At 38.6% G+C, this 18,426-nt stretch overlaps 1 protein-coding gene across 1 annotated transcript in view; it reads left to right on the plus strand.

The window, feature by feature from the left end:
• Positions 1-18,426, plus strand: part of OXSR1 (oxidative stress responsive kinase 1) — a 98,582-nt gene that overhangs the window by 18,697 nt on the left and 61,459 nt on the right. The window contains exons 2-3 of the mRNA XM_004708579.2: positions 182-294; positions 5,677-5,785. Coding sequence (XP_004708636.1) covers positions 182-294; positions 5,677-5,785 — 222 coding nt within the window. The remainder of the gene's footprint in view (positions 1-181; positions 295-5,676; positions 5,786-18,426) is intronic.

An 18,426-nucleotide genomic window follows, 5' to 3' on the forward strand; every position in this document is an offset into this window, starting at 1 on the left:
GAAGTGGCCTGGGTTTTTGCCCGTTCTAACATCCTGCATTGTAGGGTGTTTCTTTGCATGTGTTGCTCAGTTTAGGAGCAAGGTAAGTATTTCTTTTATGTTTCAATTGTGTGGGAGGTAGGCATGGCATGTCATACTTCTAGTTATTTAACTATTTATTTATCTACTTACTTACTTTTAGGGAGTGGAGCAACTGCTGTGGTCCAAGCAGCATACTGTGCCCCTAAGAAGGAGAAAGTGGCAATCAAACGGATAAACCTTGAGAAATGTCAGACCAGCATGGATGAGCTCCTGGTAGGCACATTTCCTGTTTCTGACGTTTTTTTCTTTTGTTTATTTACCAATGTGTGGTTTCTACATTAAGTAGTGTTTACTGTAAAATTCATAAAGGATATTTTGAACTTAGAGCAAATGAGGCAGGCACAAGAAGGCTGCACATCATCCATGGAATCATTCCACTGTCTTTGACTTCTATTTTGTTATGGCCGTTTTGAAGACCTCTTGTGCATCTCCTTAGTAGTTGGTAATGTTTGAGTAGAAGCTGAAGGATCTGTGGGAAAGGATCCCAACAAACACATTTTATATAAGAAACAAAGTTCCTATGTCAGGTTCATGGATTTTCTGATCTCCACAATCTCCTGGAGCTTCTTTTGTACATTGGAACTTCAGTGATGATAGAAGTTTGTCAGTTGTAAGCTAATTTTGTTAAAGGGGGAAATAAATTGCCTACATATTGAAACTGGGTTTTGAGAGGCTATATTTGTCAGCTACTTGGCATTACCCATAGGGTAATATAAAGAAAAATGTAAGTCTTACTACTTTCTTCTTTACGATTGCAGAAATGAGCTCAGAGTATAAGTAACCTGGCTAAGTTCCCAGGGTGATGATATTAGCACTAGTCACTTGGTGCCAGGCATAAAAGTTCACTTTGAACCTGACAGCATTGCTTTGTGATAGACAGCAGTTTCATTTATAGATGAGGGGGGTCGATCATATAAGTGACGGAGCCTGGGTTCAAATTCAGGTTTGTCTGGCTCAGTTCCAGTATTTTCTTAATACAATACTTTAAAAATGATCGTGATCTCAGTTCAGAAGTACAGAATTTATGTCTTCAGATAATCTTTTCATAGTCTTGAAAATAAAATTTTGTTTTAAAGGATTGCTGATTTGATGTCCCATATGTACTCGAGGATAAGCCGAGGCACCTAATTTTACCACAAAAAACTGGGGGGCTTTTTCAGCATAATAATATGCTGAAGAAATATGGTAGCTTATTCAAAGGGAAAAAAACTTGTTTAACCCTCATGTTTTCCCATATGTATCAATAAGCTTTACATTACAAATATAAGGATATATTGCGTGGTATGTACAGTATGGCAAATAAGTGAAAGGGAAAGTGACTTTTAATAAATCAAGTTTAGGATAATAATATGATTCCACCTCGAAGAGCCATCAGGATTATAAAGAATCCAAAATTTATTTGTGGTGGCTGTGGTATCAGAGCTAGGTCTATAAAACACTGAAATCCCAATGCCAAGAGGTCTATTTCTGAGAGATGAAAACCTGTCGTTTATATGCACAGATATTAGGTCATACTAAACTTTTGATGTGACTTAACATTTCTTTTTAAAGTTGTCTTTATGATAATGCTATAGGAGAGCTGATGTAAACTGGGATTAGATGTGTCATGTGTATGGCAGTTACTAGTGACGGACAATGTATCCTTCCTTTCTCGTCAAACTATTTGTTTGACAACCTTTGCTCTGTAGAATAGCAAAGTCAGCTATCAAATCTTCCTACATTTATCTCTGGAGATCTGCTGACAGGTCTTTCCTGTAAGAAAGACGTCCATGTGCAGTATTTTGAACATGTTCTGTCCTCTGATCGATGATAGGACTAGAGTCATTAGACAGACACCTGAGGGGAATAGCAAGCATTGGACTGCCTCAAGAGAGCTATCGGTACTGTGGGAGTAATAGGAAGAGAGCATCTAATTGAGATGATAGAGGGCTTTGTGAGGCATTTGTGGTCTGTGTGACCAAAACTGAGCTGAGCAGGCTTTGGACAGGCTGAGAGGGAGATCCTACTGGCAGGGCTTTAGAACCAGAAAAGAATAGCAAAGAGCCCATAAAAAGGAAATACTAAGTGAGCAAATCAGGATTTTATTTGACAGGTGTTGGGATGGCCACGAGACTGGAAATGAGAAGTGTTGTTGAGGATTTAACTACCTCAAATCTCACCTCTTTAGAATATATAATTTGGTGGTTTTTAGCATAGTAACAAAGTTGTGCAGACATCACCACTGTCTGATTCATTCCAGAAGACTTCATCACTGCCCACTGGTGTTCTTCCTTTCCTCAGCCTTAGCAGACCACTAAACGTTCTGTCTAAAGATTTGCTCTAAGTGGAAAATAATCGGTTTTGACTGGCCTCTACTTAGCACAGTATTAGCACAATATTGTACTTTGTGTCATTATTTTTATTGCCAAATGATAATGCATTATATAAGTATATTGCATTTTGTTTATCCATTTATCACTTGATAAGTATTTGGATTGTTTCTTCTTTTTGACTCTGACAAATAATGCTTCTATAAACATCATGTACACATTTGGGTGTGTATCCATGTTTTTGTTTCTCATAGGTATATACCAAGAGCCCTAGTGTTGTAAATGGCCACTCATGGGTCTGCTAACTAGAAGGTCAGCAGTTTGAAACCACCAGCTACTCCGAGAGAGAAAGATGAGGCTTTCTACTCCCATAAAGAGTTACAATCTCAGAAACCCACAGGGCAGTTCTGTGTTCTACAGGGTTGCTGTGAGTAGGACCTGACTCGATGGCAGTGAGGGTTTTGAGGTCTATGCCTACAAAGGGAGTTGCTGGGTACATGATACGTTCTATGTGTAACTTTTTGAGGAACTCCCAGGTTGTCGTCCATGGGTTGTACTGTTTTACAATCCTACAAACAGTGGATGAGGGTTTTAGTTTCTTTTCTTCCTTGCCAATACTCATTATTGACCATCTCTTTTCTTACAGCTGTTCTTGTGGATTAATTCGTGACAGTTTTCAGGGTGACCTACCAGAATAAGAGATCACAGCAAAAAGAGTAGTTAGTGGGACTTGTTATCATCCAGATCAATGACTTTAAAACTTTCTGGTAGTGACTGATCGTAAGAAACAAAAAGTGTATCATAGACATATATAACACATGCATATATTCAAACATATTAACTATAACAGTTTTTCATTTTAAAACTTCTTCCTAAGAAGGAAGCTGTAAAAAGTTTGTGGAGAAAGTGGAATGAAAAGATAATGGGAAGTGGAATATAGTCTGATTTTTTTTTTTCTAACATGACTCAATTTATTAATGATCCATTGATGGCTGAAAATGACTATGGGTTGAATTGTTCCCTCGCCCTTACAAATATATATTGTAAATCCTAACCCCTGTACTTACGGTTAAGAAGCCCTGCATTACTTAAGTGCTCAGGTGCTGACCAAAAGGTTAGTGTTTCAAACCCACCAGCAGCTTAAAAGAAAGAAAGACTTAGCAATCTGATCTCATAAAGATAACAAGCTACTGAAGGCAGGCCTACTCTCTAGGATTGCTATGAGTTGAATCAACTACACATACAACATACATGTGGTTTCATTCCCATTTGGAATGTAAGTCAGGGAGGCGGGGTGAGCTTTACGTCGGTCTCTTTTGAGATACATAAAAAAGCAGATTAAGTGGGCATGCATAAGTAGAATCTTCTAGGTATAGAAGCTGAAAAGGGACAAGAACCTTGTCCCATAGTGGGCAGAGAGAATCCTCTAGCGCTTGCTCCCTGAATTCACACTTCTCTAAACCACTGAAATTTCTCTACATTTTGAAGAGCTAAATCTAGTTCCCACCTCCTTTGCAGAATCTAATTAAATCCTGCTTGGCTACCTCATTATTTTTCCCTATGGACTTTCATAACATTCAGTATCCTTAATACTATTTGACATGTATGAAAAATAATATAAACCTACTGCCATCTAGTTGATTCTGGCTCATGGTGAACCCTATATGAAGCTTTCAACTCTTTCACAGGAGCAGAAAGCGTCCTTTTTCTCCTTGTGGGTTTGAACCCCTGACTTTGGGGTCAGTGGTCCTGTGCTTCCCCAACAGTGCCACATACATCCTGTCCTGTGTATTTCCTCTTATGTGTGGATCTCTTATTTCTTCACACTCTATATCACAGTGTCTACAGGCAGGCACTTACTGTAGCTCCTGCTTCTTTCCTTCATGTTTACTTAGCTTTTAGTGCAGAAGATTATGCTGGTGACTTTGGGCATGCTGCCACACACAAGACAAGGTCCTTGCCACAATTTACATTACGGAAGATGAGGGAAGCATTTATTTCAGTTGGTGAATTTATTTAGCTCTATGAATCAGATCTTACAGAATCTTTCACACAATTACTCTTCTTAAACAAATACACCCACTGAAGGCATAGGACAAGTACATGACTAAGAAGCTGTAGGATTTTATTTTATTTTATTTTTTTTTTTTGAAGCTGTAGGATTTTATTTATGGAACAAATATATATTGAGCATATACTGTGTCAGCATAATTGCCAAGAATACAGTATTAGCCCTCTTTGAACATATAGTTTTAAGAAGCAGGAGAAAATAAGGCAGTAACAGTAAGGTATAGTAAGTTTCACAATAATTATGAATCCACATTTAATTACTTGCCTTCATGGAATTCTCAGTCTAGTGGAGAGACAGATAAAGCACGCATGTATGGCCCCATTCATCATGGGCTGTGAAAGGAGGAGATACATAGGGTACCTGGAGGCTGAAAGAACAAGCACCTGATTCACCTTGAGAAACTGGAAGCAGGTGGTGTTTAGGCTGAGAAGCGAGGGAAAGCTAGGAAGTAGGTAGGCAAAGGTAATGGACAAAGTGTCTTTGAAGCGGGGAAAACCACAGGGATCAGTGTCCAGGACTACTTGAAGTTTACTGTGACTGGATGATGGAGTAGGCTCACCTGAGAGGGTGGGAATGTGATCACCGAGTAAACAAGGCTAGAATCAAACCTCGTACATATGGTCACACCCAATCTAATTTAAATTCATAACTGAGATAGAGTACTTTAGGCTTTGCCTCAGGTCCCACTCTAGATTTTGTTTCAGATGTTGTCAAATCATTCAAATCTCTTCCAGACTGTTTTGCTTTTGAATAAGAATTATTTAATCATCTCACAACAATGGGATAAATTACTATTGTGTTGCACGTCTAGAATTTGCAAAAATTAAGCAAACAAGAAAGCAAAAACCACCTGCTGTTTATTAACCTCTAACACCAGACTTCCCAAGATAGCTCTTCAAAGGTATCATGACGTAAATCCTGTGTCCCAGTAGAGCCTCTTGTACTATGCGTTGGTGTGTTACCTGGTGCATGTTTCTACTTTCTAAGATCAATAGTGTACGGAGTGGAAGAGTAGCATCAGAATGGTCTGAGGGACAGGAATAGGTTTTTACTTAAATTTATTTTGTTTTGACTCTTTTTTAAAAAGTGAGGGCCATGAAGGTCCCAGAAAGATGGTGAAATGGTATTGAAATTTCAAATCTGGATTTGCCAACTTGGAATGATTGTTTTCCAAGTTGCATATGGTGAATTATGTTTTTCTCTTTTTATTTGTAGAAAGAAATTCAAGCCATGAGTCAATGTCACCATCCTAATATTGTGTCTTACTATACATCTTTTGTGGTTAAAGATGAGCTCTGGCTTGTAATGAAGCTGCTAAGTGGAGGTAAGTAGAATACAATAAGATGTTGACTTCCAAATAAAGTTTTCTATATTTTCTCTATCCTGCCTTAGTTTTTATGGATGTTTTCTATTTGAGGAAATACAGAGAAAACAGCATCTGCTGAAGATGCTTAAGAGTCCCAGGATGATACGTTCGGCTGCTAATTGAAACTTGGGTGGTTTGAGTCTACCCAGAGATGCTTTGAAGGAAAGGTCTGGCAATTTACTCCCCACCCCCACCCCCCCAAATCAGCCATTGCAAACTGTAGGGGGCATATTTTGATTGGCATAGGGTTGCCACAGTTGAAGTTAACTTGATGGCAAATGGTTACAGATGCTAGTATATGAGCTGAGACAGATTCCACACATTGCATTAAGGTGTCGGACTCTTAAATCTCTCTTCATCCAGAATGATTCTCTCCCCTTTCCTGCCTTCCATGACATAGGCTTGTTGAAGGACTTGGTCCAGGTAACTTTTAGAATGTTTAGAATATTTATCTGCTTATTCCCTTTTTGTGATATTTAACTGGATTCTATTTTCCTCTGTTTCTTACAAATTGAAAAGCAGATCTTGGTTAGATTCAAGTCAGATGTTTTGGATAGAATACTTTGTAGGTGATACTGTGTACGCCCTTCTTGTATCACATCTGGAAGCATTTGCCATCTGGTTCAGTCTTTAAAGTGATGTCGATTTTAATTAACGTTATCACAGTCATCGCTCCATTGATACTTTTTCTCTTTGCAACTAGCCAAGTAATCTGTGAGATGATATTTTACATTGTGAGTATCAGATTCCTAGTCAGTCTTTTGTCCCATGACTTGTAGCAGCAATTAAAATTCCTTGTTTGAAACAGTTATTTCATTAGGTGTTGCAAGTGGTGACTTTTTTTCTTACCTCAACATTTATTTTGCATTTGTAAACTGGCATTCTGTGAAGATAAACTTCAACATCCACAGAACCACTTTGATTAATCTCTACTGTAGTTCCTATTGAAAAAGGCAATATAAATATGTAATATTTTTTCAACTATCAATTTTTAGATTACAGAGTTGGTCTATTAGTGATTTCCAGTGGTTACAAATGAAAGGTCCCTACCTCTCCTTCCCGCTTTTCCCAATTGGATAGGACTTTTCTTTTAAGTATCATTTATTCATGGATTCAGTGTCTTTCAGTCAATTATACTCTATTTTTTATGCTTAAGTTGTCCAAAATTTTGTCATTGGGAGCCATTCTGGCACTTTCAAGTTTTTTTTATATAAACCATCAATCTTTGATTACTATGTTGCTTTCTTAGATTAAGATTTCTTAGGCTTACTTTTAGATTCCTTATCCCAGACAAGAATCTGCCAATTCTCTGAGGAATTCTGCTGGTTTTTACTAGGCTGTGTCATGTAGAAAGCGTAACTTGAATGGTTGGGAGTGCTTGCTGTTACTACTTCTAGACTTTCCTTAGTTGGTGGGACTTAGAAATAGAGTGTGTCTTAAAAAATCATGATTTGACATTATTTCCATCAAATTTAATACCATGGCTTTAAAACACACTTCTTGAGTATTATATCTGAATCTCTTTTCTTTTACATAAAAATCTTGATCCCTAATTATAACATAATTGTTTATTTGCACTTTAGTCCTTAAAATAAAATGTAACTATTGCTGGTTACAAACAGTGGGGCCTGGGCAAGTATAGATTGAACATTTTACTATTTGCCTAGGGGCCCATATTATTTAAATTAGTAAACTAGTCATTTTGCCAAAGCATGGGTTTGGATTATATGGCAAAGTTGGTAGAAGTGGTGAGTGATGAAACCATCAGGCGTGGTCAACGCTGTGCTTCTTGATGTGCTTTTGGATATATATTTTGTGGGAGAATATGCCTTTCTCCAGGTTCGAAGGTAGGGTTCCAGAAAAGGGAAGACTTTTTTTAGCTGGAAATTTTGACACTGTAATTTATTGAACGCCTTACTTCCCCTGAGAGATTGCAAACGAAAGATCATAGCTTTGGAATTAACTTCCAACTTTCCTTCTTAAAAGTTCTATGTGGGGCATCAGAACGTTCAAGGAAAAGTGGAATTAAAAGAATAGATATTTCTACGAACATTTGAACATCATTAGACAAACTATTTCAACAATTTGGCCCCTTTAGCTTGTCTTGTAAATGACAATACCTTTCTGCATCAGGGTATTTCTGAGAAATACACGAGGTGAGATATTTATTTGTAAAACATGCACCACTATGCTGACAAGTAGTGGGTGTATCAGGAGTTGTACTCATTAATAATAAATAATGCGTTATTTATTATTAAGTACTTATTGTCAGTAAATAAGTCCCTGCTCTTTGGCGCTTTACAGTGTAGCCAGAATCACCTTTCTGTTTCAGCCCCATCAGTGACTCTGGAGAGACTGGATTGCGCTGGTAAAGGCCTTGTTCATATGCTGGTTGGAAGCCTTGCTAACACCAACCACCTTTCAAGATGGTGGTCAGCATGGGTCTTTCAGTATGGACAGATATGGGAATATTAGGTAATACTGTATCTTTCATTTTTGATCACCTATAGCATAATTTTCTTCATTTGTAATGTACAAAAATGTATAACCCAGAGTTTTTCATGTTCTGCCAAAACATTCTCTGATTAGTAGGAATCAATTGTATGCTTGCCTTTCTTATCCATACCTGTTTGGCAGCCCACCTTCTGCTACTTCTAAGCAGAATGGCTTTCTTTTGATTTTAAATTTTTAAGCAAGTGTATGTGTCGTAATCATAGAAGAAACAGACATGTACCTGGGTGGGATAGCTTTTAAATGACCATTCTTCATCTCTCCTGGTGTTAACTAAGAACTAAGCACAATTAAAGAACTAAACCAGAACCGAGCACAATTAAATTTTTTAATGTCATAGGAAATTATGTCAGAATTTATAGCTTGATTAAAATGTCTTCATCTATCAACTACGTATTGATTACCAATACATTAGAAAATCAAACTGTTGGTTCCTTGCTCTAATGAATCATAATAGGGAAAAGTTATAATTAAATAATGAAACAATCATGAAATACTTGTTTAAATTATTAGATTAATGGAATGGTTGAACAAGTATAACTCTAAAGTGCTATCAGTGAGTATCTGGGTGTTGTGTAAGGAAGAAACAGGAGAACTTCACTCTTTGAGAGAGAATGGATGGGGTAGATTTTAAAAAGATTTACCTCAGTAGGGGCTCTTCGTCTAAGACCTGATATCCAAGTGAAATGGGGATGGAGGCAGGATTCCCGGGAGGAAAGAAGAAGTTATCCGGATAGCGGGAACACTGCAGAAAAGGGTCTGAAGGCAGGATTGAGGAGTATGATGTGTCTTGGGAACTTACAGGAGATCTGAGCTGGGAACAAAGAGACAGTAAGAGGAGAAGATAGGCCTTAGCAATAAGCAAATATATAAATAGCCGAAAGTTAACTGAAAGCAAGTATATAAATAGCCAGAGTTAACTAAAATAGCCAAAAAGCAAGTATATAAATAGCCAAAGTCAGCTGAAATATTTAAGTACTGTAGTCTTGTTTGATGTCAGTTTTTTCCCCTCAGCCAAAATACTGAAAACAGAACCATGTTTTTTATTTAGCAAGTTTAAGCAAAATGAAAAGCAGCTTAAACCCATCAGCCAGGCAGACATTATGATTACATGATTATAAACTTAGTTTAACCATAATGTTGTTGGTATTATGATAATTTTACATTGATAGAGCAGTAATATTCTTATCTTTTACTAACTAAAACCCTGTAATTTATTAGTAGAGAAAGAGCTTTATTATTCATCTTTAGGAATTGTACACACTTTGGATCTACATCGCTGTTCTGCTGTTTATTTCCACCAAAGAACAGTGCAAACTTTAAAAAAATAAAAATAACTAAGAATGCTTCTGAGAGAAAAAGAGAAAGAAGTAACTGTAAGACTTAAAAGCAGAAAATACAAAAATGCAATTTAAATCCATTCTCTTACACAGTGAATTACTTTGTTAAAGATGTCCAAAACACAACACTACCATGAAAAACACACAGCAATAAATTCATACATGTAAGTAATGGATTAAATGGCACTAGTCAATAGGCAGAGATTAGTAGATTAGATAAGAAAACAGGATCCAGTATATGCTGCTTACATGAAATGCTCCCTAGATACAAAGACAAAAATAGACTAAAAATCAAAGCATACAAAGTATATATACGTATCACAAACTAATGGCAATTAAATAAAAAATTAAGAGGGACAATATTAATCTTGGATTAAATAGAATTAAAATCCATCAAGCAGGCAAGGAAGGGTATTACATAACAAGTGAACAATTGAACAAGAAGACATAACCAAATGAAACACTCTTACAGTACATTAATCAGACTCTTAGAAAGTTGAACAAAGAGAGAAATAGGCAATATTAGCAGGAGACTTCAAGGTATCACTCATGAAGGAAGACAGAACAATGGGAAAGAAATTCAATAAAGACTTATCAGTCAACCTCTAAGACATATACAGAACAACACCTCATACAACAGCAGCACAATATACTGTACATTATTTTACAGTGTTCATGGAACATCCTCTACAGCAGACCATATGTTAGGCCTCAAAGCAAGCCTTAATAAATTATAAAACATCAAGATATGACACATCATTTTCTCAGGTGACAATATTATGAATTTAGAAAACAAAAATGAGATCACGGGGGCGGGGGGGGGGCCACAAAGATATGAAAACTGAACAGCATCCTGCTTAAAAACTGCTGGGTAATTAAAGAAATAAGGAATGGAATTTTAAAATTCCTTGAAACAAGAAGAGAAGATGTAAATATCAAAAATAAAGGAAATGGATCACAACAAAACCAACTGAAATGAAAAAGATAAACAGTGCTGTGAAACCTGTATGAAATGGTCAAATTTCGGCTTGAAGGTAAACAAGCAGCCATCAACAAGCAGCCATCAAGCTCAGAAGCAACAAAGCCCACAAGGAAGAAGCACATCAGCCTATGCGATCCCGAGGTGTCGAGGGATCGGGTATAAGGCATCATCAGAACAAAAAATCTTACCATAGTGAATGATGGGGGGGGTACGGAATGGAGACCCAAAGCCCATTTGTAGGCCACTGGAGATCCCCTTACAGACCGGTCTGGGGAGGAGACGAGCCAGTCAGGGTACAATGTAGCAACGGTGAAAAATACAACTTTCCTCTAGTTCCTAAATGCTTCCTCCCTGCTCCCACTATCATGACACGAATTCTACCTTGCAAGTCTGGCTAGACCAGAGGATGTACACTGGTACAGATAGGAACTGGAAATACAGGGAATCCAGGGCGGATGATCCTTTTAGGACCAGTGGTGTGAGTGGCGATACTGGGAGGGTAGAGGGAGAGTGGGTTGGAAAGAGGGAACCGATTACAAGGAACTATATGTGACATCCTCCCTGGGGGACGGACAACAGAAAAGTGGGTGAAGGGAGACGTCAGACTGGGCAAGATATGACAAAATAATAATTTATAAATTATCAAGGGCTTATGAGGAAGTGGGGAGGGGGAAAATGAGGACTTAATGCCGGGGGCTTAAGTGGAGAGCAAATGTTTTGAGAACAATGAGGCCAATAAATGTACAAATGCACTTTACACAATTGATGTATGTATGGATTGTGATAAGAGTTGTATGAGCCCCTAATAAAATGATTAAAAAGAAAGAAATGGCCAAATTTAAAACACATTGCCTACCTAAATTGACAGAAACTGATGTAGAAAACCTCAACAGACCCATATCAAGAGAAGAATGATCAGATCATTAAAAAAACAAAAACAAAATTAAAAGCCCAGTATCAGACAACTTCATTGAAGAAGTCTACCAAGCATTCAGAGAAGAGTTGACTAATTGTACACAATCTATTAACAGAATATAGAAAAGGACATTAAACTCAACTCATTTTACTAAGCAAGCATAATCCCGATAAAATCTTGCAAAGACATTACCAGAATAGAAAATTACAGACCAATATTCCCTATTAAATGCTCAATAAAATCTTAACCAGTAGGACTCAACAAAGAATCCCAAAAATTAATACATCATGATCAAGTAGGATTCATATCAGGCATGCAAGGATGGTTCAACATTTAAAAAGCAATCAATGTAATCCACCATAGAAGTAAAACAAAAATAACTACATGGCGATATCCATTGATGCATTTGACAAAATCCAATATCCATTTATGATAAAAAAAAAAAAACACCCTGTAAGATAGGAATAGAAGGGAAATTCTTCAACCTAATCAAGGCCATATATGCAAACCAAACTGAAAGCACATCCTGCCCCTTGCAAACTAGACAGGGATTCCCTTTAGCTCCACCCTTTTTCAGTATTGTATTGGAAGGCGTAGCCAGCACTATTAGTAACAAAAATCAAATACATTCACATTGGCAAAGAAATAGATATGTAGAAAACCCCCAAAACTTTTTTTTTTTTAATTACCATATATACTCAAGTATAAGCCAACCCGAGTATCAGCTGAGGTACCTAATTTTACCACAAAAACTGCATTAAAAATGTGCTGGAAAACTCGGCTTATACTCAAGTGTACGGTATTAGAAACAATTGGAAGGATTCACAACATGGCAGGTGTTTTAGGGTGGATTGATTAGAGAAACAAATTCATTGACACTCAGAAGAAATAACTTTATAGCAAGAAGTAATTGTATATCAGGAAAACTTCCAAGTCCAACTTAAGTCTGAGACTGGCCTGTAAATCCTCCCTCTTCAGACTCAAGCAGTGACATGCAATGATGTAGAATGCAGGAAGATCGCCTAGTGGCTTCAGAGTCCTGTGAATCCAATGGTGGTGGCTCATGAAGAAATCAGTATAGACCTAATACAGCCAGATCCTAAACACATTCTAAAAACAGTCAAGTGGAATCCTTATTTAAACGATTTCATTCATATGTAAAGTAGCCTTGGGCATCTGACTACATCTAACTAGGATGGGGCCTTTCTGTCAGCTATTTTGGCTAAGCAGCTTGTGCTAAGAGAAGTTCAAGGGGCCATGAGAAAATAAGGGCAAACTCAAGAGCCCTGCTGATACAGGGCATAAACATATTACCAAGTGTAACAAGAACCACACACATGGAAGAAGACCAAGTTGATGATTGGAGCCTACTAAAAATAAGACACTTGGGTTTATCAAAAAATAAAAAGACTGGCAAAAAAAATAGGCAGTGATACATTGGACAAAGGACTGATCTCTAAAATCTATAGAAAACTGCAGAATGTCAACGAGAAAAATAATCTAATTTTAAAATGGGCAGAGGACATGAACCGTTGACCAAGAAGATATCCAAGCAGCAAACAAGCATGAAGAAATGCTCCCGACGACTAGTGATCCAGGAGATACAAAGCAAAGTGATGAGACACTACACTCTGGCATGGATAGCCAAGTTAGAAAACTCACAAATATTGGGGCCCTCCTACACTGCTGGTGGGACTGAAAAACTGCAACCACTGGTTCCACTAGATATACATATACCTGTGTTCATTATAGCAATGAAGATGTCAACAACCTATACCCATCTGGGGAAAGTGGATAAATAAACTTTGGTACATACACACAATGGAATACTACACATCACTGAAAAGTTATGACAAAACAAACCCCTCCTGGCATGGATAGATTTGGATAACATTATGCTGAGTGAAGATAATCATACAGTATTTGTATGAGACCACTGTTAGGGGGGGAAAAAGACAGGTTTTTATACCAATAGAAACAGACTTTGAAAAAAGAAGGAAAAGAAAGAAACAGACTTTGAGAAGATGAGCCAGTCAGGGTTCCGTGTAGCAACGATAAAACATACATTCTTCCTCTAGTTCTTACATGCTTCCTCCCCTCCACTATCATGGTCCCAGTTCTACCTTACAAACTGGCTAGACCAGAGGATGTACACTGGTACAGATAGGAACTGGAAGCACAGGGTATGCTGGACAGATGAACACTTCAGGACCAGTGGTGAGAATGGCGCTACTGAGAGGGTGGAGGGAAAGTGGGGGAACCGATCACAAGTATCTACATATAACCCCCTCCCTGGGGGACGGACAACAGAAAAGTGGGTGAAGAGAGACGTCAGACAGTGTAAGACATGACAAAATAATAATTTATAAATTATCAAGGGTACATGAGGGAGGGCAAAAAATGAGCTGATACCAAGGGCTCAACTAGAAAGAAAATGTTTTGAGAATGTTGAGGGCAATAAATGTGCAAATGTGCTTGACACAATAGCTGTATATATGGATTGTGATAAGAGCCGCAAATAAAATTATTAAAAAAAGAAAGAGAAACGGACTTGGATGGTTAGGTGGAGGGAAAACAAGTAGGCAAGAGGGTCAAGCAGATGTTAACTTGGATGAAGGGGAGGGCAATACTCTATAAGACTGAAAAGATAAATTTTTTTTTTAAGGAGGTAGGGTAGGGTGGGAATAGGAGCAAGCAAACTATTGAGGTTTTGATAAGTATTTTAAGTTGTTGAATACAAAAATGACGATCTGAAATATAAGCCCGCTACCTAAGTTACACTAAAAAGTGGAACATTATTGTGGAACATAAAAATAAAAAATAAAAAAAACATTTTTTTTTAAATAAATAAGATGAGACATCCTTAGTCTAAGCAAGACCCAGGTATTAATACCTGATTTTAATAGTGACCAGCTTTGGATGTTCAGACCATTTGGAGCGTTTTCAGATACAGTTTATTAAGTTCTACATCAGATCTTTTGAATAATAGTTTGTTGGGTCTGAGAACCTGCGTTTTTAACTGTCTTACCAAGTAAGTCCTGAACATAATAAAAATTGAGAACTGATACTCCCTGGAACTACTTCCCAGTTATGCCCAAGATCATATACTGTGTGCACTATTCTAGAATTTCCTTTTTTTTTCTCTCGTTTTCCATAGGTATTAATTTGAGCCATCTAGTGATAATCTTCACTCTCCTTTTGCTTAGCCTATTTTACCTTCAACTTCCCTTACTTGACAGGAATAGACAGTAATTTTGGCATGTGATATCACAATGGCTGAGTTATATGATAATAAATGCTAAGGAAGTAACACAACAAAGAAAGGGGGCCTGCCATATTAATATAAGGACAAAGAAAGGGGGCCTGCCACATTAATATAAGGACAAAGAAAGGGGGCCTGCCACATTAATATAAGGACAAAGAAAGGGGGCCTGCCACATTAATATAAGGACAAAGGCTCTAGTTGCAAAATGATCCCTCCACTTAAAAAGTGTATTCTTGGAAGGAGACTGAAATTGAAAAGAAACTTTTATGTCTGGGAAAGAGAGGATTTTATATAAGCCTTGTTCAGAATGTTGTCAAATAAATCGAGGATATACAATATTTTAGTTTCCTTCTTGATCACCAGCTGATAGGAAATCTATGTAAATCCTTTTAAGAGCTCATGACACCAGTTCCTCCCTGAAGCCCTTCAAAGACACAGAGCTAAGTATTTTTGTGTGTTCTGAGGTCTTTGTGTCAGTCCCTAGGTGGCACAAATTGTTTGGTGCTCGGCTACTAGCAGAAAGGTTGAACCCACGCAGCAGCGTCTGGGAAGACAGGTCTGGCGACAGGGTAGAACTAACTGCCCCTGTGAGTCTCTCAGCCTACCACTGGACAGGAGTAGAAAGGCCCTTCTCGCTCCAGCAGAGTGACTGCCTTTATCAGCCCAACACTCAAAAGGCCCCGTTTGAAACGGTGTGGAAGCATATCTGTCTATAGTAAGGTTTCATTAATTGCCAAATGAATAAGATAGTTTTTAATTCCCGGTAGAAAGTTCTCCCGTCACACTCCTTATTTTAACTCTTTTTGAAAGTTTCCAACATGTAGCTTGGCCTGTGTTTATACAAACATTGCCTTCTTATTAAGTAGTACTTAATGTAGCCTGGATTTCTCAGAAGAATGAAAAATGTGGCCCCTGGCTATAACCATTTTACTTTGAGGATTAATGTGTGATTCATTAAGCTAAACTTTGCCCTTAGACATCTCTGCTTGTGGATCACAATCTTGTGGATGGATGACAGTAGTGATGCGGGGAGAAGACCCAGTTTAATGGGTGCCAGGAAAAGCTATTTGGATTCTGTACCCTCTCTGCTTCGTTGTCTCCAGTGAGTGAACAGATAGAACCAGGGCATTTTAGTGACTGGCTTCCAGGAGAAAAGGAAGGATCTGGGAGTCTTGCCCCATACAGACTTTAAACCAGCTTTTCTGCTCTCAGCCGTTTTCTTTGCTCACATCACTGCTTACGTGGTACTTGCTGTCTGTAGTTCTAAGTCTTCTGGGGCTGTTGGAAGTGGTCTACCTTTTTTCTAATTAACTTACTTCCTATTCAAGGGGACTTTTACTTCCTACTCAAGGGGACTTTATTAAAAAATAATGAACCTTTTCCACAAATTTTTGAGGCCCCCCTCATAAAGACTCTGCAGTTCAGATTTCTCTACTTAGGCCAATACTTTTTCTGCTTCCTTTCCAAAAAGATTGCTAACTTCTCTCTTGTGTTATCTTCTCCCCTATTTTACTTTCTTTTGGAATTTCTAGAGAAAACCAAAATAAATGTGTGCGTAATCTTCTGTGTTTGGCAATATGCTGTGTTCTTGTGTGCTTGTCAAGTTCGTGAAGCAAAAGTACCTACCAGGACAGCAAGGTTTCACAAGAAGCCGGTAAATAGCTGCTGTGATTCTCGCCTGGTAGGGAAATGCGTCTGGAATCTCTTTAATGCAGTCAGAATTAGGTTATGCTTCAGACTTCCTTTTTACTGTGGTAAAAATATATATCACAAACCATTGGCCACTGCTACGTATTCTTACCTGTTCAATTCCTTGCCATTGATTACATTTACCATGTTGTATAATTATCACCACTATTTTGTTTCCAAATTAGTTCATCATCTTTCACAGAAATTCGGTTCCCTGAGCAATTTTCTTCTTTCCTCGTCCCCATTTCCCCTGGTATTGATTAGTAAGCTTTAGTCTCCAACACATTTGCTTTTTCTTAATTTTTATATAAGCGGGATCATACAATATTTGCCCTCTCTGTTGCTCAGACTTGACAGTCTCCTTTGTCCCATCTTCAAGTTTGCGGATTCTTTCTTGTGCCAGTTCAGATTGGCTGTTGAGGCTCTCCGGTAATCTTTGTCCCTCATTGTAGTTTTTAGCTCCAGCATTTCTGTTAATATTGTTTTATAATTTCTCTCTCTATTGGCATTCTTGTTTTGTTCTTGGGCCGTTTCCAAGGTTCCCTTTAGTATTCTGTTCCTTCTTTCTTTGAGCTCCTTCAGGACACTGTCGTTTTATGGTCCTTGTCTAGTAAGTTCACTGTTTTTACCCAGGAATACTTTCCATCATTTTATTTGAATCTTTTGTATGGGCTGTTCTTTCCTGTTTCTTCGCATATTTTGATGAACCTGGAGCATTTGCCAATTTCACTGTGGCAGCTCTGAAATCAGCTGCTTCTACTTTCTTAGGCTTTGCTCTTGTTTTCCTTAATAAGCAGGTTTTTGTTATAAATTAGGTGAGGGTTTACATTTCAGATCATCAACTACATTCATCCGTTCAAACATGAATCACACTCCTCCAATAGTAGTCCACCCTCCCACCCATCTCTTTCCCCTATATTCCTCTCCATGGACCAGCATCTTCCATTTCAGCCAAGTCAACACCTGCCAAGAGTCTACCCCATTGCCCGCTCGCCCCCCTCGTTTGCCCTCCCCCTTTTGAGAATCTCCAAAGTATGTTCTCTTTGGTATGAGTCTTTATCTTTTAATCCGGTAATCATTGCTTCACCTCTAGGTTACAAGAATGAGGGTTCTGGTTGTGCCACTTCAACCCCAAACTCTGCCCTGGAGCAACTGCCAGGACCACGATCAGGAAGGAGCTCGGACTGTGCCGTTGCAGTGTCAGACTGCATGGGAGCACCAGCTGTGACACTGCTGCACGTCTCTTCTGGCAGTGTTGGCTGTCATTGATTAGACTCTTCATCTGACAGATTTCCCACAAGATTGCCCACCTCGAGTACCAGCTGTTGCCAATTCATGAGACACTCCTTGCCTCGGAGTGTCCGCTGTGCAGCTCGAGCCCTGGGCTCGCCATTGGACAGCAGCAGCCGAGGCAGGTTCACTGTTAGGCTCTTCATCTGCAGGTGCCACTTGTGGATCCGTAGCACCAGATGTCCAGTCTGGGGGGGGGGGGGCGGTGGTAATTGTCACAGACTATCAGATTCCCCACTCAAGAGTGCCAGCTCTTAGCAGCAGGACCAGCACCTCACCTGGAGCAATAGCCATTGCAGAGTCCTTGCTAGTGCCGAATCTGAGTTCCACTGCCAGGGTGTTTTCCTCCTACAGGGACTCCTTACCTGAGGGGACTGACTAGTCACTGCAGCGGCCACAAAATAGAGCTGAGCCAGAGAGGATGGTGGGGTGTGACCAGGTGGAGCCCCCCTACTTTCTCACCATTTATATATATTCTGCCCGTTTTCTTGATTCAGTGTTCACATTGATATTTTGATCATTTGACTAGTGTTGAGACTATTGATTCTCCCAGTTTTGCTCTTTTCTTATGGATTGGTCATGCTTCACACTCTGTTCCATATGACT

Source organism: Echinops telfairi, unplaced genomic scaffold (assembly GCF_000313985.2).
Source record: "Echinops telfairi isolate 266 unplaced genomic scaffold, ASM31398v2 ScPeMD7_4225;HRSCAF=4972, whole genome shotgun sequence".
NCBI lineage: Eukaryota > Metazoa > Chordata > Mammalia > Afrosoricida > Tenrecidae > Echinops > Echinops telfairi.